The sequence below is a fragment of the Lissotriton helveticus genome, chromosome 3_1, assembly GCF_964261635.1.
Source record: "Lissotriton helveticus chromosome 3_1, aLisHel1.1, whole genome shotgun sequence".
NCBI classification, from domain to species: Eukaryota; Metazoa; Chordata; class Amphibia; order Caudata; family Salamandridae; genus Lissotriton; species Lissotriton helveticus.
In genome coordinates this window covers 1,619,213,211-1,619,239,092 of record NC_136061.1, presented here as the reverse complement: position 1 = coordinate 1,619,239,092, position 25,882 = coordinate 1,619,213,211, and the positions used below count along the sequence as shown (strand labels likewise).

Sequence of the window (25,882 nt, the reverse complement as noted above, 5' to 3'; positions counted from 1 at the left end):
AACCTCAAAAGCACGACTGCGCAGTCAGTTATGTCAACTTATTTGTCAACCTCTGAAGGATGGCAAGCTTAGTCAGCCTTTCTCTGATTCCATCTAGTGACCTGTTGGACATCACATGCTGCAGAGGAGAGCGCTCAACCCACTGAGCAATTCTATCGGCTATGTGAGACACTGACTGGCAGTCCACGCAATCCCCCATCCGAAAACCATGCAGCAACGTCTGTTTATGGAAGGGTGAGGCTCGGTCTTTATCCTACGGTTCCAATCCCTTCCCGATTAATGCCTGCTGTTACTGTACCTTGTAGTTAATGAGAAACGGGGACCGTGTTGCAATTAAATGTTCAAAGTCTCCCATCTAAAACAGCCGGACACTTTTCATCTTGTGGGAAAACTTTACAACAGAGGGAATGGGTTTCAAAAAGAGCTACAGAACCTTTCAGTCTGTTTAAAACAAATGTAATGTTGATACAAGAGGGGCTGCTGCAAGCAAGGGGTACCCCTTACAGAGTACAATGGCAGTTAGGTATATGTTTCGCCCGCTACTAGGGTGTGGGTGCAAGCTGCAATATATTGAAGCTTACTTTTATTTTCAACTCATACATTTGTTTTGGGTGCCTGGTACAAGCTTGAAACCAACACCACCTCCCGGAAGTGACTCTGGGCTTCCTGGATAGATTCACCAGGGCACAGGGGGTAGCAGGTGCACACACTGGATGGACATAGCAGGCACCACCCCATGCGCACTCCAAGCACGCTGTGACTTACTGAAGAAGATGTACTCTGTGTAGCTGCTCCATATCTTGTCATCATATTACTGGTTGACGAAGGCCGTTGTCCCAGTGGAGTTGCAGGCTACCATGTGGAAGTCGCTCTCTAACAGCCGGTCGAAAACCTGCTCCAGATCAGTTGAACTTTAAGTAGAAGCGGGACATGTACTTTTCCGGGGCCGGTCCGGGTCCCATAAGTGCTTCATCTATTTATGTATTGCTGCAGATATACATTTATATATTTTTTTAAGTCCTAAGTTATACCTGCTTGCTATGGTCCCTGCAGCCAGATATATGCATTCTAGTTTGATGGGAATGTGTTTCAACACTGCTTCATAATTTACCTTTCACCGCTGTCCGAGTTTATTAACCCTTGTGTGCTCTTTACTTTTTATGTAAACAATGTCTGAGGATGCTTTTAAATGTCTACGCTTGCACATTTTTCTTTTGTTCTTGCTAACGCGGGATTACTGGTTACTAGTTACCTTACCAAATCCCAAACTATGTCGACTGAATCGTTGGTACCTGTCATTGAGTAAAAGGTAATCTTTCAATAGATCAATCAATTTAAGAACTTACACCACTCTAAATGACCACTGACCAAATTTTAAGTTTCAAAGATTTAATATAAAGTCAAAGATAACTGAAGATACAAACTTCTCAAAATGAGATTAAGAAGATAAATCGGTATCACTATGAACATGAACTTTTTGAATAGTCTGAGTCTGAAAAACAGAATAATAAGTACAAGCTCAAAAACCATAAGGGTTTCCAAAATGGATACAAGTTGCAACCTCAAAGTCATTACAGAAAAGAAAATTAAGGTTAGTCTGTCCCTACACTATCCTAAGTGACATCCCTACTTAGCAAGATCTTTACCCCTCTAGGTGTCAGCCGTGGTGACTTCCTAAGAAGATCACGCACTTCTCTTTGTCTCTTCTCTGATAATGGGTCTCTCCTGATCAGCCTATCTGCCTACCCATCCGCTTCCTTAGGCTCCCAAAATCATCTGCTCTGCTCTCCTCCCGGGTCTCTTTCCCTAATACCAAATCACATTTCCAAAAGAAACGCCCCTTGGGACGCCCCTCACGTGGTACATCTTTGCGCGGTAAACTCCATGATGGTACTCTTGAAGACCCTTGTTAAAGTTGACCTTGGTTCCCAGGCTTCTTCTCCAGTGCGCTGATACCCCCTGAAATTCCTGGAAACTCCTACAGGCCTGCGCAAGGCGCCACTGAACAAAGTCCCTTTCATTCGAGCTGATTAGGACCCTCGCACCTGCATACAGCTCGTCCTGCAGTGGGCCTCAAATTCCAGACTCCACCATATCTATAGGTCATAAAATATAAGTGAAGCTCTGTACTTGGCACCTCTCGACTTCTCCTCTAACGAGCACATGGCACATCAAAGGAGATGACATTATCAGTTCAGGCCTACTTGATTTACATGAAGCAGGTCCCTGCACTCTTAAAACGTTAACTTGATTTAAACAGTAAACATTCTTAACTAACATACGTTTCTAAAATAACACATCTATAAAGCATATACTTTTAACCCTAAGTTCAATAGTACATTTAGAAGAACCATGTCAACCTTGTCTCACATTATTTTAGCAGCACGTTTATATTTGCTTGTGAATTGCCATGAGGCCTACACAATATACTGGTTTTTAGAGTTACATTCAACTCTTACATTATTCCTTTAACATGAGAACGTGAGGTTTTCATATTCATCCCAAACATTTCTACATTAGTCTCACACAGTTATGATTATTGTTACTCTACTTAAACATTCTATGCATTTCACTACTGAATATAAGACACTCTGTGTATTTCACTTCTAAATATAAACACTCTGGTGCAAAGTACATGTTAACTAACTACGTGCTTGTAAATATGGTACACTTATACATTTTTTTCAAACTTGTGCTCTCTCAGTCCCCCCTTTGATGACCTTCAGGGGTCATCACCATCAAGACACTAAAAATGTAGAACCCTTCAAAGTGAAGACATGGCTGTGCCACTTCTTTTCATACTCTCTAATGCTTTCAGACTCTTGTATTGAGTGTCCTGCATCGCTGTCAACTCTTCCTCCTGTTTCCTCATCGTTCTCTGCAACCTATTTGCTCTATACCACTGATACAAACGCACCAATCCCCACAAAGTGATTACGCAAATCACAATTATGATGATGGGTTTCAGTATGTACCAAACGATACCCTTTCCTAAGTTGGCAAACCAAATTCCAACTTTACCCATTCCATGACCTACTTTTTCCCACACATTTACTTTTGCCAGGTCCTCAATTTCGTAGTGTATGGCAGTGATGTTTCGTATATACTTCTCTAGAGGTTTTGAATTGTCTGGAATGTAAGTGCAGCATTCCTGGACCTTCAAAGCCTTACAGACTCCTCCCTCTTTAGCTAACAGAACGTCTAAAGCAAGTCGGTTCTGAAGAACCATTGCCCTAATCGATTGCATCTCCCCTTCTATCAGCATCAATGATCTTGCAGTACTGGCAGATAGCCTATCTACGACTGTAGCTAACCTCCTGATCTTAATGTCATTCAATATCAGTCCTAAGAAAGGGAATGCAGCACCGAGTACATCTCCAACTACTTCTGCTGCACCCAGCCCTCGCTTCCATCTAGTTGGTATTTCTTTCTTTGGCGTGTCTAAATTCTCAACATGATATATTTTAGGGAAGACAACAGCCAGATAGCATGATCCGTACCAATTATCTGGTAGCTTCACATAGGCATTTCTTCCACATACAAAATATACATTTGGAATTGCTTGCATCCCTTTCAAAAAGTCCTTAGAGTAGTACTCCAATTGAAAGGCATGTTCACAATTGACTTGACCTACATAAAAGTTTTCATAATAAGAGTAACTCCTGTGAATGCACAGTTTCCCCCGTTTCTCCTTATCCAAAGCAATTGGACCAATACTACCTTTTCTTTGATGTGCCCTTTCCTCCTTGGTCCAATCTGTTTCCCATTGTCCTGATGCCTTCAAAATCTTCTGCCTCCTGTATCTAGTATCTACCTGTCCTATAAACTTTTTCTCAACTTCTGATATTTGACAAGTCAGATTGATTCTTCGAGCATGTGAAGTATCTAGCGTTTTCCATGGAATAAACCATTTGTGTAATCTGTCTTCTCTTTTGTAATAGTCCCATTTGTTCAAATGCTTGAAATTCGGGACCTCTGGCAATGTCGAGTCGAAATTCGAGAAATAATACTCAAATCCATCTCGTCCATAAAATATGCTCAACAACAAACTGCATGTGATTCCATATGTCAATGGAAGATGATGGTATCTGATACCCTCCTCCACAGAAGCTGGTAATTGCATACAAACGTAACAATCCTTCACTTCCATGGCATCAACATATTCATAAAGCAATTTAGCATAAGCATTTGACTTGTAATTTCCCTGTGACTCATCTGTATGTAGCCTTTTTATTTCTGCATCTAACAACGCTTTGTCTTTATCATTGATGTTTCCCTTTTCCTTAATAATGGTAGTTTTCGGTGTTGACACTCCCTTGACCTCCTTGACTGCAGTTTCATCCCTTTCGTGTCCCACTAGGAATGAAACAGTTACCACTAAAATTATAAGAGAAACCACTACTCCTAAAAATGTAACAACTATACATTTTGCCCTGCGGTTCGGGTTGCCAGCCTCCATGTTCTCAAACAGTGTAGTTCTTGACTTTCTTCCAGCATTCACTTCTTCTCTTTTCTGAGCCAAAAGTCTTTCTTTCTCGCAATGTCTTTCTTTTGAACACTTGGAAGCTTGACAATTTATTCCGCAAAGCAGTTCAAAGTCCCGTAGAAATTAGACAACCCTAGCCCTTCTCCATCCACTAAAAGGAAACCCCTATCACTTTTCTTCTTCCACTCGGCGCTAGGTTATCTTGCAACAAGTTTACAATTTCTTTTCAAAAGTCTTATTTTCATCTAAAGTTATGTATGGCTCAAGGAGGGACACTACGTCTTCATAAATGTCCATCCGAAGTATCATTCCCTCAGGTTCTGGGCAGTTCGTACCACAACATGGAAAGTCAACTGTTTCTAGGATTATTCTCCTTATTTCGCTTTGGACAAGTGGACGGACGAAATTGAGAGTTAGCGTTTTTTCAATTTCTACTCCTGGTACTATCAGTTCTACATCCACAATCACAAAGGGGTCCGTTCTAATCAGGATCACTTTCTTCACCTTTCCAGTTCTGCGCCCCCTTGAAGACATTCGCAATATGGTATTAATCCACAACAATGAGTGCTCCTAGAATTTCTACTACTCGCTCAAGCATTTCCAAACGAAGAAGAGTTCCCTCCAATATTGGATATCGTGAACAGCAAACTGGAAACTCAACTGTCTCTAAAATCAATTTTCTTATTCCGCTCAGGAGAGCAGGATGAACGATGTTGAGTGTCAGCAACCTTTCGGTCTCCGCTCCTGGCAGTAGAAACCTTATTTGCACTGTGATGATCGGGTCAGTTCTGATCAGGTCCACTTCCCGGATCCTCCCGGTTCTGTGCCCCCCAGACATCTGCAACGAGGTAGGTCCAGTCGGGAGTAGAGTATCTTCTACTAGGCACTCGCACCCTCCTTGATCTTCTAAGACCCTCCTCGGCTTGATCCTGGATATCTTCTTCTGGATCTGAGTCTTCGGATATAGGAGCAACCGTTTCTTCTTGGGCCGACCTCAAACTTAGCCTTCTTCTCCTTGTTGGCCAAGTGGCAGCTCCAAGCCTTATTCTCCTATTCCTTGTCCTCTCACTTGGTTCTTGGTCGCTCTGATACGGATCTGAGTCTGAGTCGTATTCACTTCTGCTCTCTCCTTCAGTTGCGTCTTCCGTCTCACTGCCGTCCTGCCTTCGCTCTTCTTCTGAATCCGTTGCGTTCCCAACTTCTTCCGACACCTCCTCAGCTGCTGCAATCCCTTCTTGCGACCCTTCTTCCACTTCCGGGCTTTCGTCTGGGATAGGAGCTGTTCCTTCTAGAGGTGCTGGAACTCTTCGAGTATGGGATGCATGGATCCAATTTGGCAGCCCCCCGCACTTCACCGCGGTGTTCGTTATCAGGATTACCTGAAAGGGCCCACGCCAGCGAACATCTAGGCAGTTCTTCCGGACGTGTTTTTTAACCAACACCCAGTCCCCTGGGTTCAGGTCATGACACAGGTTCCTCGATGCTGGAACTTCAGCCGCATACACCTGAAGGGACACAGAATGGATGGCGTCAGACAGTCCTTTACAATAATCCAAGATCAGATCATCTGTAATATTCAATAGGGCAGTAGTTGGAACTGTGGGAAGTCTCATGGCCCTCCCCATCAGGATCTCGTGGGGAGAGAGACCTGTCCTCCTGTCAGGTGTGCTGCGCATGCTCATGAGCACTAGAGGAAGAGCATCTGGCCAACTCAAAGATGTGGATGCCACTACTTTAGCCAATCTATTCTTCAATGTGCCATTCACTTGTTCCACAATTCCTGAAGCTTCTGGTCGATAACTACAATGCAGCTTTTGATCGATATTCAGTGTGGAGCACAACATCTTCACTATTTCGCTGTTAAAATGTTTTCCTCTGTCAGATTCCAAAGAGGCAGGCACCCCGAAGCGCGGTATCAACTCCCTGAGCACCAATTTAGCCACTGTGAGTGTATCGCACCTACGTGTAGGGTACGCTTCAACCCATCTGGAAAATACGCATACAATCACCAACACATACCGAAGGCGATTAACTCTTGGCATTTCGATGAAATCTAGTTGCATTCTATTGAAAGGCCCCCCCGACCTCCCAATGTGACTCAGTGTGACTGGTGTTCGTTTACCTACGTTCAGTTGTTGGCAGGTAACACATCGCTTGCATACTGATTCTGCTGCTATTCTAAATTTAGGGCAATACCAAGTTTGCCTAAACACTCTCATCATAGCATCCCTTCCTAGATGTACTGGACCATGTATTTCTCTCGCCATGGGATTAGCCAATTCTTCAGGTAACACAGCCCTCCCATCTGCTGAAACCCCAAAATCCATTTCGCTTCGCACACAACCTGCTATTTCCCATGCCTTTTTCTCCATTTCAGGTGCGTTCTCTTGCATTATTCTTAAATCCTCCCAAGTGTCTACAGTTTCTAACATCATGCTTAATTCAGTCTTTTCTTCTGCACCTTCTATTTCCACCTTTGAGAAAGAATAATTTTGTTCCGCACAATAGCGTGCGACTTCATCAGCGTATCTATTGCCTTGTGACACAAAATCTGTATTCTTAGTATGAGCTACACACTTTACGATTGCAATGTCAACTGGACCTTGTAATGCTTCTAACAACAGCCGCACAAATTCTCCATTTCGAATGGGCGAACCAGAGGAGGTCATGTAACCCCTCTGAGACCACAACTGCCCGAAATCGTGAACCACACCGAAACCATATTGGCTGTCCGTGTAGATGGTGACTCTCTTTCCGTTTCCTGCTATGCAGGCACGAGTTAGGGCAATAATTTCTGCTACCTGTGCGGAATGTACTCCTTCCAGGCAAGCGGCTTCCACAACTCCAGTAATAGTACAAACAGCATAAGCTGCTCTCAACCGACCAGTATCGTCTCTTAAGCATGAGCCATCAACAAAGTAAATTTCATCGGGGTCAGACAACGGCTCATCCACAATATCTGGTCTGGGTTTCGTGCATAGTTCAGTCACATCAAGGCAATCGTGGTCTTCACATCCTTCGCCTTCTATTACAGTAGGTAATGGCATCAAAGTAGCAGGATTCAAGACAGAGCATCTCCTAAGAGTCACGTTCTCCGCAGCAAGGATAACTTGCTCGTAGCGCGTGAGCCTACTATTGGTCAGATGCTGCGTCTTCGTCCTGGTCATTAGCAATTCAACTGAATGTGGTACATACACCACCACTGGATGTCCCATCACAATACTCTCGCTCCTTTCAATGCTGACACCCGTTGCAGCAACGGATTTGAGACATCCGGGCAACGCTGCGGCTACTGGATCTAATGTAGCCGAAAAATATGCAACTGGTCTACGGGCATTTCCGTGGGTCTGTGCCAAGACTGACAAAGCACATCCCTCTCTCTCACAACAATAGAGTGAAAATGACTTCTCGTAATCGGGCATTCCCAGAGCCGGAGCACGACACAAATCGTCTCTCAGCTGCAAGAACGCCACCAAGCATTCTTCGTCCCATGGTACCGGATCACTCACCTCCTTGCGCGTCAGTTTCTGTAAGGGCTTTGCTTTCAGTGAAAAGTTAACTATCCACTGTCGGCAGTAACCCACCATTCCTAGGAACATTCTAACTTCTCTCTGTGTTGTAGGCGCATTCATTTTCATTATCGCCTCAATCCTCTCTGGGGACACCTTACGTTTCCCTTTTTCTAACCTGTGCCCTAGATACTGTACTTCTGTCAGACAATACTGCAACTTGCTCGGAGATACCTTATGTCCATTTTCAGCTAAATGGTTCAGTAAGGCAATTGAGTCTGCTTTACAGGCTTCCTCTGTTTCTGACGCAACAAGTAGGTCATCTATGTACTGTACCAGAACCGAGTTCTGTGGCAGTACTAGATTCTCAAGATTCTTCTTCAAACAACTGATTAAAGATGGATGGGCTGTCTGTGAATCCTTGTGGGATTCGACACCATGTTAAAACGCGATCTTCCATTTTAAAAGCAAAAAGATACCTGCTCTCTTCATCCAATGGGATTGAAAAGAAAGCCTGGCAAAGATCTATCACTGTGAACCATTCTGCTTGACATGGTATTTGAAACAATATCACTGAAGGATTCGGTACCACGGGACAACATGAAACGACTATGTTGTTAATTTTTCGTAAATCCTGCACTATCCTGAATTTCCCGCTAGGTTTCTGCAAACCCATAATCGGGGAGTTACAAGGACTACCCACGATTTCTTTCAGTATTCCCTGTTGTATCATTGACTCGATCACAGGTTTTATTCCCGCAATCGTTTCCTGGGACAATTTGTATTGAGGCGTTCTTGGAAACTCAACATTTGGTTTTACCAAATTTTTTACCGTTTCTACCCCTTTAATCAATCCTATATCTTCTCCTGTGAAATCCCACAACTCTGACGCCACTGCATCTCTTAAATCTTGGGGAAGATCTTCTACAGTCAGAGTAGGATATAGTTCTACACAGAATTTTGAATTGGCCACCTTAAAGGTAGCATCATCGTCGGTAGTCTGTACCTCCACTCCTTGTGGGGTGCAGTATATGGTGCAATTCAATTTGCACAACAAATCCCTTCCCAACAGACATACCGGACTCGAGTCACAAACCACAAACTGATGTTCGTTCATGTGGTTTCCAATTTTCACAGACACTGGTTCTGTCAAAGGACTAGTCATTCTTTTATTTGCGACTCCTACCACCTGAATAGTTTCCCCTGACATTGGCAAGTCTGGAACCACCGCTGATCTCAGAGTCGAACGAGTAGCCCCAGTATCCACTAAGAACGTAGTGGGACACCCTGCCACTTCTGCCTCAACAAATGGCCCTCTTTGATCCACTTCTAGGACTGCCCCGAGGGTACAGTCCTCTTCACTGCTCACACGTTGTCCTGTCAATGGATCAATGTAGTAACACTTGTCTTCCTCGATGAAGAGAGGCATCTGCTTAAAGACCTTACCCCCTGTCGCTACCTTCGGTGGCTGTGGGAACTGGGCCCGTGGGGCCGAAGTCCCCCCTTTGGCCACCTTGCCTCCTGGAACTGTCACCTTTGGTGTTGGGACTTCTTGAACCTGCTCTTCTACTTCTACCTCTCCATTTTCGGGGTTAAAGGGACACTCGCGTCGCCAATGCCCCACCTGGTGACACTGATGGCACTTTGTCGTTTTCTTTAAAGTGGCAAAGTCTATCCTAGGTCTCTGCCCTTCTTCATTATCTTTGCTCTGACCGTTTGGTTTTCGTCCCATCCCCTGCTTCTGCTGGCCACCCTTCCCAGCGGACTGCATTTGCACCACCATCAATTTCTCCTTTAGATTCTTGGCTTTAGAATCTATCTCGTCACTGCAGTACCTCGCATAACGTAAAATCTCATCTAGTGGTTTGTTCTGCCAACAGATTAAATGTTGCTGTATCATCAAACAAATATCAGGTCTCAACCCCAAGACAAACTTTGACACAAACTGCCCTATATCTTTGGGATCCATTACATCTAGTCCACTGTATTGCTTGAATGTTTTCAATAATCTTTCATAAAACTCGTGAACTGTCTCCTTGGGTTCCTGCCTTGTTCGGTCTATTTTCACCCAATCTATGTCCTGTGGTGGTACCTTATCTTTCAGCCATGCTATTACCCTTTCATACTTTCGCATGACAATCTCGGACGGTCCATTAGTCCGAGCATCCCTCACTGGTTCAGTATTTGGCCATTCAACACTAGTCTTGCACGGGGTCCACAGATCAGATGGGACCACGATGTCAAACAACGTGTTCAAATCAATCCACAATACCTTCGAAATTTTAACAAACCTCTCTACCTGCTTATACCACTCTACTGGATTGTCCCGCAACTTCGGAAATGAGTTGGTAAATGCAGCTAAATCTCCTCTACTCCAGGGTACATGTACATAATTTCCGTTTGATATTTCTCGCAAAGGGAATGCCTCCATATGCATTACCCTTCCCTCGGGGGTCATCACATTTGCACTTCGTCTAACTGTGCCCTTTTTTGACCACCTTTCTTCCCATTTGTCCAATTCTCTCCACACTCTTATCCCTGTTACCAGCTCTCTTATGTGTATTTTTAATCCAGTAGTTCTCTTCTCATCTAGATCCTGGTCTGCGTACTGTAATCTGTGGTTACTCTGTAATGCCCTTGTCCTAGATAAATCCACGGCATACCTGTCTGCCAAATCAGTCAGTTTCTCATGAAACGCTCTAGCTTTCCTAGTAATATCCTTTGCCATGAACAATAACTCATCCTGTTCATACAATTCTATCCTTTCCAAAGGCAATGTTCCATCTATTATCTCATCAACATCTGATTTTAAACTAGTAACATCAAGCCTTTTTGCCTTAATTTCAGCTTTCAAGACACTCAATTTAGCTCCTCCATCCGCATCTCTCCCATCCCAGCTCCGAGATCTACGTTTAGGTATTGGTGAGTTATAGGGAGTCCTCCCCTGTTCCCATCTCTCTAGGTCCCATGCCTTTCCATCTTCTCGGGGTGGGTGGTGAAACACTCCTTCATGCCTCCTAGCCTCTCTCTCCCCATCCTGGCTAGTTTCACGGGATGCAGGGTAAGATGTTCCATTACTCCCTCTTTCTTCCCTACTTCCCTGTGATTCCTGATTATTCGAGGCGTGGCGGGACCTATCGCTGTTCTCCTTTCTCCAATGTTGAACATCTTCTCCGAGTACATGATGAAGGCACCTAAACCTATTCTGAAAAGCTCGTACCATTTCATCTTCTCCTTTCTCCCAGAGACGGGACATCTCCTCACACTCTACACTCCTACTATTTTGCTCCTGCTGTTCCCTCTCCTCCGTAGGACGTGTAACTCCTCTATTCTCCTGACTTTGGCCTTCCCGCCCCTGACTACTTTCGCTGGCCCCACAATGAGATACAGTCCCGTTACCTCTACTTTCCCACTCTGGTTCCGTTCTCGACCTATTATTCGGGGATACTATGGACCCGTCCCATTCCCTCAAATCAGCTCTTAATTCTGAATAGGGTCTTGGCCGCGGTCCCCTTAGATCCATTGGTCCTCTCGGACCTCCCTGTTCTGAATTGGGACCGACAGTTGTGTCTAATGGGGTATTCCATGTTACCGATCCTGGCAATTGCTTCCATGCATTTGTCACGTTATTCCTCCTTTCCATCTCGATCCTTTCTTTATCCAATTGCCTCTGTTGTTCCTCTCTATCTCTCTCAGGGTTATAGATCGAAACTATGGGTCCTATGGTAACAGGCACTTGAAGAGCATCTGGCAATCCAAAGGACTCAACCCTTTCGGTGGCTGGCGTTTTCTGCACCACAAACCTTCCCACTACACTCTGTGCTGTACTAGGTTGAGGTGTCTCCACACCTTTGATAGGTGTCCATTCCGATATAGGGAGTGGTGTATACCCCTCTATGGCATTCCCATCTTCCCTTGCAAGCCCTCTATCTTCAATTTCCTCAACTCTCGGAGGTGGTCTATCCATTAACAATCTATTTATCAGATTGTCTTCCGACTCGCTTTCCTCGTCTTCTTCCATGAGGTTTCCTCCTCCTGCCACCTCCCTCATCGGATACATTTTTTCCACCTCAATAACCTGTACCCTCCACCGCTTTGCTTCCTCATCCCATTTAGAATCTCGCACTGCTCTTACCGATCGCGTCAGCCTTTGTTGACGCCTGTTCAAATTTCGGTCGTGTGCAGCCTTAATCCATGCATTAAGGGCCTCAAACTGTGTTGGTCTGGGCGAGGGTTTCAATGAGGACATGGTTGCTTTTAGCCGATGTAACACCTCTAATTTAAACGTCCCGTACCTCGGGAACTGCATTTCCTCATTCCCTTCCGTAAGCTTATTCCAAGCCCCAATCCATAATATCGTATGCAGCCCCACATTCGTTGCCATATAATGAGCTGGTGTACCCTCTGGCGGAGCCTCTTCCCCGTAATAATGTTCACTTCGTTTACATTTAAAAATCCCTTTCAAACACTTAAAACACTTCATGATTTCTCTTTTCTCTGCGTTTGTTTACTTCCTGATGACACTCCACCAATCTCAGCGCCGTTCTCACTAACTGGCCTATCCGTACACGACTTTCCTCCGACGTCACTCTAGCCGCCCAACCAGAGCGCGGCTCTAGCTAACGTCACACCAACCGCTCAATCACAGCGCGGCTCTAGCCGACGTCACCCGTCCCCCTTCGCAGCAGTTCCCCTCCTTTCTCAGCTCGTCTCCTCGGTCATGCACGCGTCCCATTCATACTCTGAAAAATGATTACTTCCGTCCAAGCGATCACCTTTCTTGACTGTACGCCCACAGTCTTTCTGTAGTTGTCACCTTAACTTGGCGAAATATCTTTCCGTTTACTTCCAGACAATCGCCTTCTCCGATAGGTTACTCACACACAGTAACTTTCGACCAGCGTCCGTTACTCATACACTCACTCTTACACTCCCCCTATCTTGGATCCACGGCGGTCAATGGTACCTCGTGACCTCCGTACTATGGTCGACAACTACCCTGGATGTTCGATACACCCAAAACCACTTAAGCTCTGGCCTGAACTTAAGATTTCACCAGTTCACCCGTTTACCAGGTAACCAGCTTACCAGGTTGCGCGCGCTCACAACCTTCTCTCATTCACACTACAGGCATTCAACTCCGCAAGACATTACAATACAAATACAACACAAAACACCGCAATCTGTTCACGCATGACCCTTTTTATACTCACTCTCCGATACTGCTGCTTTTCTTTCACCGTCTGCACCTTTCGGCACACGATTCTTCCGTTGCTCGTCTCTCGACGTCTAGGGGCCTTGGGGTAAACTAACCTCTCTAGATTACCTTCCTCAAGAAGATAACCATCCTCACTCTGCTACCAACTGCTAACGCGGGATTACTGGTTACTAGTTACCTTACCAAATCCCAAACTATGTCGACTGAATCGTTGGTACCTGTCATTGAGTAAAAGGTAATCTTTCAATAGATCAATCAATTTAAGAACTTACACCACTCTAAATGACCACTGACCAAATTTTAAGTTTCAAAGATTTAATATAAAGTCAAAGATAACTGAAGATACAAACTTCTCAAAATGAGATTAAGAAGATAAATCGGTATCACTATGAACATGAACTTTTTGAATAGTCTGAGTCTGAAAAACAGAATAATAAGTACAAGCTCAAAAACCATAAGGGTTGCCAAAATGGATACAAGTTGCAACCTCAAAGTCATTACAGAAAAGAAAATTAAGGTTAGTCTGTCCCTACACTATCCTAAGTGACATCCCTACTTAGCAAGATCTTTACCCCTCTAGGTGTCAGCCGTGGTGACTTCCTAAGAAGATCACGCACTTCTCTTTGTCTCTTCTCTGATAATGGGTCTCTCCTGATCAGCCTATCTGCCTACCCATCCGCTTCCTTAGGCTCCCAAAATCATCTGCTCTGCTCTCCTCCCGGGTCTCTTTCCCTAATACCAAATCACATTTCCAAAAGAAACGCCCCTTGGGACGCCCCTCACGTGGTACATCTTTGCGCGGTAAACTCCATGATGGTACTCTTGAAGACCCTTGTTAAAGTTGACCTTGGTTCCCAGGCTTCTTCTCCAGTGCGCTGATACCCCCTGAAATTCCTGGAAACTCCTACAGGCCTGCGCAAGGCGCCACTGAACAAAGTCCCTTTCATTCGAGCTGATTAGGACCCTCGCACCTGCATACAGCTCGTCCTGCAGTGGGCCTCAAATTCCAGACTCCACCATATCTATAGGTCATAAAATATAAGTGAAGCTCTGTACTTGGCACCTCTCGACTTCTCCTCTAACGAGCACATGGCACATCAAAGGAGATGACATTATCAGTTCAGGCCTACTTGATTTACATGAAGCAGGTCCCTGCACTCTTAAAACGTTAACTTGATTTAAACAGTAAACATTCTTAACTAGCATACGTTTCTAAAATAACACATCTATAAAGCATATACTTTTAACCCTAAGTTCAATAGTACATTTAGAAGAACCATGTCAACCTTGTCTCACATTATTTTAGCAGCACGTTTAGATTTGCTTGTGAATTGCCATGAGGCCTACACAATATACTGGTTTTTAGAGTTACATTCAACTCTTACATTATTCCTTTAACATGAGAACGTGAGGTTTTCATATTCATCCCAAACATTTCTACATTAGTCTCACACAGTTATGATTATTGTTACTCTACTTAAACATTCTATGCATTTCACTACTGAATATAAGACACTCTGTGTATTTCACTTCTAAATATAAACACTCTGGTGCAAAGTACATGTTAACTAACTACGTGCTTGTAAATATGGTACACTTATACATTTTTTTCAAACTTGTGCTCTCTCATTCTCAACTTTATGTTAACACTCTCCGAGATTCCTTGATTGTTGTTTCCCCCACAAATTTCTGCTGCTTTCCTGTCTTCATTTACCCTCACCCATATAGCCTGTGCTGACCATGTCCTAGTGCAGTTTTCCAGAAACTTTTAGCAGCACCCTTATTGTGCCTGCTTTGTGTTCACAGCAGCAAATTGCAGGAGGTGAGGGAGGTCTAGACAAAATAATTCCTGCCTAACGCCGGTGTACAGCACCACTAACACTGCTTGTGACACCGTTTGTTACCTAGACTGCCATCTAACTCAAACAGACCATATTTGTTCAACGAAGAGGTGGTAAGATCAGTAGAGGTGCACATAAGGAGGCGACATTCACAGCAGAGAATACAAATATGAACTACTTTGTCTGTGATAAGCAGCTTGCCAGACTCTGGTTTTACTCCTGGTCTCCGCCTTCCATACAGAGGGATAGTTTTGTGGTTTTTGTCTGTGTCTATGTGCATAATCTCTTTAACTATTAGAACATCTAAAACAGAAACACAGCTGATATTCTGTCTGCAAGAGAGATAAGTAGAGGCTCAAATATATATATTTGTTGTGAGTCAGGCTAGGCTTCCTCGGATGGGATGTATGAATTTAACCATTTACATAACCACAAGGCCTTGGCTCTTCACAGTGAAAAAGGAGGTGAGCGTTGACCGAGACTAATTATTAATTAGTTTAGGCCAACCTCTTCTGACTGTGAAGAAAAAGTGCATGTGTTCTCAAATTTGCTTGCAAATGCACCATTTGTCCACTTATTTTTTAAAAGTTTCTTAGGGGAAGAACCCTCGTACATCCCCCCTCCCACCCACCCGAATCCTCCTTAGGTCGTTCGGGCTTGCTCGCTCGCTCGCCATGGTGTGCTCCACCACAATTTTTATGCCTCACCACTTTCAAATGTCACCAGCTGCCAATGGTATTTACTTTTTCAGGATTCTGATTTATGTTGTCAGCAGCTCAGGCATTCATTTTTTGACCTAATGAAGGCGTGTATGCAGGCCAGTTCGGGGCACGGATCCTGAATGTCACACAGCATTTCCCTTGCTTCAGCAGAGCTTTGATCCCTTGAGTCTGCCGTGCTCCAGGTCATGCAATGTCCCATGCCTCCCCTGCCCTTATCTTGAAACCCTTTCTCACTGTTGGTCCTCCACACAAACTTTCAATAGAGGGGAGTTAACGGAATGCATTCTCCATTAAAATATCAATAAACATTCGGAATACATACAAAGAGGAATACAGCTCTAGAATGTGTGCATCTTACACCAGCTCATCTCAGCCTAAATGTCCCTACTAAACTGAACCTCCAAAAATAAGAATTTAAGATTCTATGAGGGTTTTTCCCCCCTCTTTTTCTTCGTCTTCGGTTTCCACTATAATCATTACTGCTACAAGGATTAGTGGTAATACATATAAAGCTATTACTGTGATGGTTCTTGTTTTTATTAGCATTGCTAATATTATTTTTATTGTTATTATTATTTTTATTAGTAGTAGTAGAAGTAGTAGCGTTAGTAATAGTGGCATTAGTAAAAATTCTAATTGCTGTAGTATTAGTATTAACAAAAGTAGTAATAGTATTAGTGACAAATGAACAATATAAGTTTTGTTAATCACAGTAGGAGTTGTATAAGTAGTGTTAGTAGTAGGAGTTTAATCAATGCGTTAGTGGTGGAAGAATAGGTTATACTAGTAATAGTACCAGTACGAGTACTTGAATTATTATTATTATTATTACTAATATTACTAATATTATTATTGTTATAATAATAATAATAATAATAAACACATACATGCACACATGTATATATGGTTCTTAATATGTATTTTGTTGTTATTATTAGTAGCAGTGTTAGTAGTGATATTTACATCAGTGATATCCTTATTAATAGTAGCAGTGTTTCTGGTAGTCAAAGCATTAATAGTGACGTGGCAGTAGTATTAAGGGTAGTAGTACTAGAAATTGCAGTAAAAGTAGTGATAATAATCATTCTAATAGTGCGGTAGTAGTAATGATAGTGATGGTAGTAGCATTAATATTAGTAATATTAGACTTAGTGATCTCCGCAGTAGTAGTGTACATGTTGTCGGCCAGTAGTATTACCAGCAATGTTGGTGGTAGAAGTAGTACTTGCAGTATTAGCAGTACAATCATCTTCATTATTTCAACGGCACCCATACCTGACACATTAATGTATTCCTATAGACACATTGAAAGCTTCAAACACTCGCATATCATGAAGCACTACCCAGGAAACATGGCTACTCACTGAGCTCTCACTTGACCACTTTTTTTTATAGGCTGGGTTTCAATCAATAGCAGCAAAGTCTTCAAAATAACTCTGGATTTTGGAACCAAGGCACATTAAAGACATTTTTGGCTTTTCATTTCTCATCAACCTAACCGAGCAGGTCCATGAAAGATCTCAGACATCACATCCCCTTCTTTTGTGTACTGTAATGAAATGACTATATACAATACAAACACTTCCAAACAGAAATGGGCAACAGACTTATACAATAGCACCTCACTCTCTCACTGCTGTCTTATCAAAGTTATTGTTCGTGCACAAATTTTCAGCACCTGTCACCCTTTGGTGCTGCTGATCACAGATTCACATAACAGATTCAACAAAAAGTAGTTCACCAAACAGAATACATGTCAGTCCTTTAGTATTTTCTTTGATTTAATCCTTTATTTTAGCATCCACATAAGATCGAAAAAACAGGCAAAGCGATTCATTCTTTAAAGGCACAAGTCTTCAGAACTTGTTCAGGGCTCAAAAGTCAGAATAGAAAATCTCCTTTATCATAATCACTAATCCCGTCAGCAAAAACACAATCTGTAATCGCATTATAATATGATGGTAATTCAGGGCTTCCAGTTAGCCCACCACATAGTGAGGGCAACTAATCAAAAAACATCTTGATTAGAAAAGAATGAAGGGACACGCAGCCGCTTCCGGTTGTGGGAGTACCGGCCGGGCGGTGATGTGGGGAGGGGGAGGGGCAGGGTGGGGGGTAGTAATGTATGGAATCCGGACCTTAACAGGTAAGTAAACATAAAAATAAATAAAATGAATTTCGTTGCGTGCACGGCATTGCATGTGGTGATGCAGTGCGCGCAACAAAATTTGTTTTATTTATTTTTATGTTTACTTACCTGTTAAGGTCCGGAATCCATACATTACTACCCCCCACCCTGCCCCTCCCCCTCCCCACGTCACCGCCTGGCCGGTACTCCCACTACTGGCTGCGGCTGGGGGCACCCCTAGTGAATACGAGGAGCTCTAAGTAACAGGGTGGTAAGCCGTGATAAGCGAACTTAAAAATCGCCTGTCGTCATCATTGGGTTACTCCCATGATCATAATAAAGGAGATTTTCTATTCTGACTTTTGAGCTCTGAAGAAGTTCTCAAGACTTGTGCCTTTAAAGAACGAAACACGTTGGCTGCTTTTAAGATCTTATGCGGATGCTAAAATAAAGGATTTAAACAAAGAAAATACAAAATGACTGAAATGTATTCTGTTCAGTCCACTGCTTTTTGTTGAATATAAAATGAAGACACGTGTACAGCAAAAGGTGCTCACTAGGTGTGACAAAGGGCCGAAACCGAACTGGGTACCCATGCAAAACAGTGACATGGCATTAATAATGCAACTGTGGGCCCAAATAATGGGTGACTTTCTCTCTCTCCTCTTTCTGGACACATTAGGTGGCTCTGGTGTGCAGTGTGAGGAGCTTGCTGAGCCCTGGTCAGCAACATGTGTTGATAGTACTTGAGGGCACTGTGAGTACCTGACTGGTTCTGAGTGGGAGGAGCATGGTGAGTCCTTTTGGGCAATGTGGAAAGATCCACAATGGAGTCCAGCATAAGTATTGGTGGGCAATGAGAGTAGCTTTTGCTACTCACGAGTACTTCAGAACCTACTCAGAAGTGCTAAACATACAACCTAATCTAGTCAACAGTATGAGTCAAAGGAGACATCTCACTTGCCTTTCACCCCCTTCCAATGCACTATGCTCATGACACATTGAAGTGATCAACTCCCAATGAGGTGCTCTTACCGTATTGTTGCAGAGGTTCCATTGGAGGACTTCCAGTGGGCAACCAATGGAACAGGCCCATTAATGTAGATATCGCTGCTGTTCGGACAAGTATTTGTTACATTGTCAGTAATCCATGAACTGTCCGTGGGGTTAATGCCTTTTTCAGATGCCTGGAAACGCACATATGTAACATTACCAGTCCCGGTAACAGTCACTGCAAGGCAAAAACATGACAAGCAATTACTAAGCTTAGCAAACGAAGGCATCATCCACTCTGGAGTAGATGAAAGGTGGCAACGCTGTGAGATTAAAAGCGTAGAGATGGCGGAGTAGCTTAAGTGGCATAGCCTAGGAAGGCTAGTCATGGTATTTTTGTAAAAGCTGTGACCTTTAAAAGAATCTTCCTTTACAGACAAGTTACATTAAATCGGAGGGCAGCTATACTCTTAGTGAAAGGTTTATTTACCATGGATGTCAATTTATTTATGGGTTTTTATACAGCGCAAATTTTACCCGAAGGTGTCAAAGAGCTTTATAATAGTATCAGTTACATTACACAAGGACGTCAGAGTATATGAATTACATAAAACATACAAACAGATAAACTTTACATTTACATAAAAATGGTAGTAAGTATATAAGTCTACTACAGATACTTGTGGTTAGAGTTACATATACAAGTTGCAAATGCACTCAATGTTACATTTTTTAAAAAGTTGAAGCGATTAGGGGTGGACTAACACGACCTTCTCGCCTTTGCTGCGGTTCTTGCTATCAGCTAGGCCTTCAGGGTGTTGATGCACTCGCAGGTGGCGATCTGGGCATGGAGGGATCTCTGCCCTGGTGATGGCAGGCTGTCCTCCACGCTTGTTGTGATGGTGGCTTACACGCCGGGTCTTAGCACAATGAAGTGGCCATCAGTCCTCCTCAAAGCAGCTGCGTCGGGACAGCAGGTCGACCCTGCCCCTTCTTCTTCCTTGGTCCCCTCTGTTTGTGTGCCACAATGTCCATGGCCACACGCAAGGCCGCATCACAGGATCCACGGCATCACCGCTGCCCCATTCTCGGCAGTTGCGGACCCCACAATTGCCACAGTGGCAAAGGATGCTTCCCCAGGGCTAGCCTGAGTCCACAGGGGTCTGCGCTCTGGATCAGGAGAGCATCGGGAAGCAGCTGTGGCTGAGGATCAAGGAGGGCCTGGCCTCCTTCACACACCACCCCAGGAGCTGCGACTGCTGGCCATCCTCTGGGCTGAAAAGATGGGCTATCGGTCCTTCTCAATGTGGACATGTCCAGGCAACAGGCAACCAAGTCTCCTCTACATTCTTTGGCCTATGTATACTGCCAGCTGGCCGCCACATCCACGTCCTCACCCAAGGTCGCAAAATGTAGGAGTAGTATATGTAGTCCTACACAGCACCCACTACATCAGCCTAGGTATAAGGGAGGACAGCGGGTCTCTAGGGCGTGCCTTCTCTGACAAGGATAGCTAGGGAGAACAAAGGGGGTCGGGAGCAGCCTCAAGTTGCGACCGCCATCTTGGCCGCACCAAATGACACCATGCAGTGTTCTCGTGAGCAAGGGTCTGCAAAATGCCCAATTTTGGACACAAAATCGTCAGACTTGACATATCCTGCAAAACAAGTGTATTTAAAAGGCATTTAATTTTTCTGCTTTTCATTGTTCATTTCCTCTTTAAGTTAATTATGTTGTTGCTAGTCAATAGGGGCCTTATTTCCAAGATTTTGTCACAGGGCAGCACCACAAGCCTTCCTTCTGCGCTGCTCTATGGCAAATGCATCATATCTATCGGATATGGTGCATATATACAGCACATTCCTGTCCTTTTCCCCTGTGCTGGCACACAGAGGGCTGCGATGCGCCTGCACAGGCACCTTTGCTCCATGGTGCAAGGGGTGCCTTTGTTGCAGGGAAGATTGTTTTTATGCACCTGCATTTGCAGGACGCTTTTTCCTCTTTCTATGGGTGCTGCAGAAGGCAAACCTCCCGTACGCACTCCCCTAGGGAGGCATATGTTTTTGGCACTGACACAGAGTTATGATTCCTCGTAAATCTGGGATGCTGCCAAAAAGCCATGGGTGTTACAGGGAATGCCCCCAGCAACACCCTTTGCAGGCCAGTGTAATGCACAAAACTGTATTAAAGGGAACTATATTTACAAGGCCCTATTAAGCCATGCAAAGTGGCTTAGTGCTGCCTGGTAAACATGGCGCAGGTACCTGCACCATCGGAGCATTCCAAAAAGAGACGCTGGTGCAGATCCATTTTAAATGAGGCCCTTCAGGCCTTTTTTACAAGCACATTGCGTCTTCGGTGCATCACTTGTTTTGATGCATCAGTAGCGCCATGGTCTTGCCCATATTTACCAAGCCACCTAAAAGCCACTCTGCATGACTTTTCAAGGCCTTGTGAACATGGATCCCTTTCATGCATTACACTGTGAGAAAGGGGCAGGAATCCTGAATCTGGGAGAGTGGTAGTTAAGATGGGAAACATCCTTTACAACGCAACTGTTACAACGAAGTACCTTTACGACGCAACCATTACAACGCAACTTTCACAACGAATTGCACTGTGGGGCGCTCTAGGATAGGGAATAGTTTTAATTTACTATCCAACACCTTCCCTACTATCCACGGGGACTGGAGTTGGAATAGTAAATTAAACTATTCACTATCCAGCGCTCCCCAACGCAAGTCGTTGTAACGACTTGCGTTGTAAAACTTGCGTCGTAAAGGCCTGCGTTGTAATAGCATGCGTTGTAACGTCATACATCCAGTTAAGATAGAACGGAGGTACATAGTAGATCAAAGATTGGGAACAGGCCACAGCTGCAGGGAATGTACCAGGGTGGGCTTATGGTGCTACGAATTATGTCGATGATTTACATGACAAGAAAGAAAATATTTCTGATGTGATTATGAGCCCTGATGATGTTCGCACTGGACGAATCGCGTTGGCTTATTTAATTTGACTACTGGCTGGATTATTTTGAATTTGTACTGCTGATTGAATTTGACTACTGATTGGATTGTTTGGAACTTGTAATTTTAACGTCTGATGGATTGAATAAAATTTGAATTTGTACATCTCCCAACAAAACTCCCTCAAGATCTTTGTTTTGGAGGAAGAGCATAAAGCTCGGACATTGGTTGTTTATGAAAGACAGATAAATTACACGCTCCTTGTTTATAGGTTTGTATTCCATGGGTTTTGGGCATTCTGCAGCACGTATGAAAGAAGCTGTCTGCGCCCTGGTGCCACTGCACCTGTTGCACTAATCGAAGCTCCACCCCTGACAGAATCCTTTGTATGAGTTAATTCTTTTACGAGTGCAAAAATAACTTCACCAAGTTCCAAAAGTAGTCAGGCACTTTTTAAAAGAGTATTTGCACATGTAAGTTAGATTTACACTTGTAATTCGCTTAGGGAATCAAGCTTTTAATGTTGCTAACTGACTCAGTACAAGTGTTCCATTCAGCTCTCATCGTTGGCTATTCGGGGCTTGGTAATCAGAAGGTAAGTGTCTTATTTCATTGATTGAATAGTTGATTTCTTTAGTATTCACTGTGTTTGGTCTTGGCCTACATGCACATGAGCACACTTACATGTCTGAAGAAGCACGGAAGATGGGCATGTTGCGAGACATGATTCAGCCTATGCCAGGTGAGTTCATGTGGTTATTACTGTGTGGTTCATACTCTGCAGCAAAGAACTGCATGACCACTGATGGCCCACCAACACGTTTCGATCTGACGTCACATACTGGATGGGATATAATTCAATGTCAAAGTCTTTCTGAACATTCCTGGATCTTCAATGGCTCAGGGGTTTTCAGTGAGGTGTTCCAGAGCAGTGCTAAAGTCATAGCCACCTCCACACATTCTAACTTCTAGGAGCCTCGAGTCCTTGTAAGGGTGCTCATCATCAAGAATTGTGTCCTGGCGGTAAACATCTGAATGGTGATGCTACAGAATATTGCATCCATAAGCAGCAGACAACCTGTGCTCAGATTTTAGGGCCACTGTGATATATGAGCCCCATTAGTTCACCTTCAATAGGAGGTAGTAGTTTAGTTCTGAGCTCTGGACTTGGATAAGTACTTGGATGAGGGCGGTGGTGTGCTCTGTCCTGCGCCCCTCACCTTAGTTGATAGATGTTTCCTAACTATATTCTAGAGTCAGTAACTCCATTCACAAGTTAGAATTTCAATGTTTTTCATCTTGCTGAAAAGGGAAAGGAAGAAATATATGTGAGAGTAATGATCAATGGTCATGTATGGTTTGGCAGTGTGAAATTTTAATGTGTCCTTCATATGTCTCTGTGCCCTACATTTTCCCTGTGTAGATCCTCAGATTATACAAAGTTTTCTCAAAATGGCAATATTACTACTACTATAACATATTTAGGACTAGGTCCTAAAATAGAAATAATTGAAGGTTTTGGGTTACGATTTCGCATGCTCACATTGAGCATTCATACCGGATAAACAAGTATATATTGTGTGGAACTAATCCCCCAAAAACGCTTACACAGAATATTGCACAAATAGCTTCGGGCAAACGATATATCAAAATTGAATATTCCTCATCAACATGCATGTAAATTTCTTTCAAAACATGGTGAATCAGTTCTGAATTTTTTTATTGCAGGTCACTGTGTGTGCGCGTGTGAGTATGTGCATTGATGTGTGAGTCCCAAACATATTCACTCCACAGCTAGCACATCTTCACGTACCTCATCAAACCCTGGTCTGCAGTGAAAACCTCTGAGGTATCTGGAAAGTCGCTGTTGGAACATCAAAAGCGCAGTGATGTCACACCAATGGCAGACTGCAGCAGGGATATTAAGTTAGGGAGTCTGAGAATAGGAGAAACGTGTTATCTTGGAAAACTAACATGGGCATTAGACAATGATCAAGGTGATCACGGGGACTACACTGCGTTGTTTCACAGTCATGCATGAAACACTTTTCTCCAAAATATCGTTGCAATCGAGTGCCCTATTTCAGGGAGTATGAAGGGAATTACTTGTGCCAGGGGCAACATCAGCTTGGTTGGCATCTGTTGTATGACATCAGGTCAGCACATGGTGGATTCAGGACACAATTTGAAAGCCCGTAGGCCTGTGCCATTAACTGGATGCAAAGGAAGACATTTGTAACTGGGCAACTGGAATTTCCACTAGGACTTCCCACCTCTTCGTGCAATGGGGGTTTTACAAGAAGGGTCCTACATATGGCTGACACCACTACGTTTTCTGTGCTGGACTGCCTTTGCCCTAAGGGACACAGGATTCAACAAGCTTGGTCTAAGTTCACAGGCAACTGTAATTTTGTTTTTTCTGGTCCTGAAAATGTTAACGATTGTGCAGTTATGTTTAGGTTTGAGTAACTCCCTCTTGAAGACTTGGAAAGCCAAAATGTGAGATAAAATAGTGTTGGCACAATGTTAGAATCTCTTCACACCGGGAAAACAAATGGAGAATAGCATCCTTGAGCCTCTGAGTGCCAAAAACTGGTCAGAGCTGCCACACCGCAGCTCATCAGTGATTCACACTTTGAGACTTCAGAAGTTATCGGCCTCATACTGGAAGCCCCTCCCTAAATCAGAGCTTATCTCTATAAATTGTTACCAGGTGCAAGGAGAAATCATAAATTACCACGTACACAGCTTAAAACTGAGATAATATGCACCAGTACAAAACGTATTAAAGCTATGTCGCAGAATATGAATTAGTGGTGGGTGAATATTTTAATCAAGTCCTGATGGTGTGGGTATTCAAGAAACTTCTAGTCACGTTGGCGAACCAAAGTTTTCGATTGTGGATTGATGCGCTCGAGACGTGCCCGGACTCAGCTCAGCAGTCTCCTCAATGGCATCCTGGCTCAGGGTCTCGAGAGGGAGCAACAAGTAGTGCCTGGAAGTCCAGAAGGAAAACGCTACAACTCCACAACAAGGGTTTGAATAATAGAAGAGCGGCGCAAGGGCAACGGGTTCCTTGGTAAAGGTAGATGGGGCAGACGGTGTAAGGGGCCGGGGGAGGTGGGGGCAATTCTTCACGCTCGGGGTGAAATGTATGGGTGGATCTGGGATTGTCAACAGACAGCACAGGCCTTGGCTTCCTGCTGCTGCAAAGTACTGCAACCGCCCCACTTCTTTTTATAAAACAAGGTTTAGAACTTTGAGACGCATGCAGCATTTAAAAAACCAGGAATGTGTTGGACCTTAGGTTTTCTAAATTCGCAAAACCAATGTATGACTCACTCATTCTCTAGGTTAGGTAACATTCAACTTACCAGTATAATTCGTGTTCACGGTGTAGGTGGCAGGTGCCACAATTAGGGTAAAATTGCCACTTGAATCTGTAATGTGTTCAACGCTGCAGTTTTGCTGTAGATAAACGGGGCCGACCATCACCGTCAGCATCAGGAGCATGGTTGTTGTTGCCGCCATCTTTATGTGTGCAATGCTGCGCTGGTTGCTTAATCACGGAAAACACCTATCGGAGTGACTCATTGGGGCAGGGTCAACCGTATTTGTACCCTTTGCACGATGTGCAGCTTGGGACATATTTGCAATTTTTTGCTCACTCTGAACTGCCAAACTGGCTTGTCATTCGTCTCTACTTCCTCCAACTGCCAATCCCTGTCATTTTCTCGTAATATGACATATATTTGTCTGCAAAACAATAGGTGAGAATCCTCGGAATGTCCACGAAATTTAATTTCAGCCCAGTTTATGGTTTGTAGTCTGCCTAGCTTCCACACCCCTATCCGAGGCGCGATTTCCAGCAAACCGAGGTGTGTCTGGTTCCACCCTTCCCTTTTGAGACTCGCTGAGAGAGACGAAACACACACCTTGATAGTAAATCGCATTTATTTTATCAACAAAGTAGGTGAACACTATTTCAGAGTTCACAAAGGTTTCAGAGTAATATT

General features: G+C 43.8%; 1 protein-coding gene across 1 annotated transcript in view; it reads right to left on the bottom strand.

The window, feature by feature from the left end:
* LOC144823665 (uncharacterized) overlaps nucleotides 1–25,397 on the bottom strand; it is a 41,754-nt gene extending 16,357 nt beyond the window's left edge. The window contains exons 1-2 of the mRNA XM_078682373.1: nucleotides 25,241–25,397; nucleotides 18,940–19,135 (exon numbers count right to left, since the gene is read on the bottom strand). Of these exons, the coding sequence (XP_078538499.1) occupies nucleotides 18,940–19,135; nucleotides 25,241–25,397 (353 nt within the window). The remainder of the gene's footprint in view (nucleotides 1–18,939; nucleotides 19,136–25,240) is intronic.
* Between the last annotated feature and the right edge of the window lie 485 nt (nucleotides 25,398–25,882).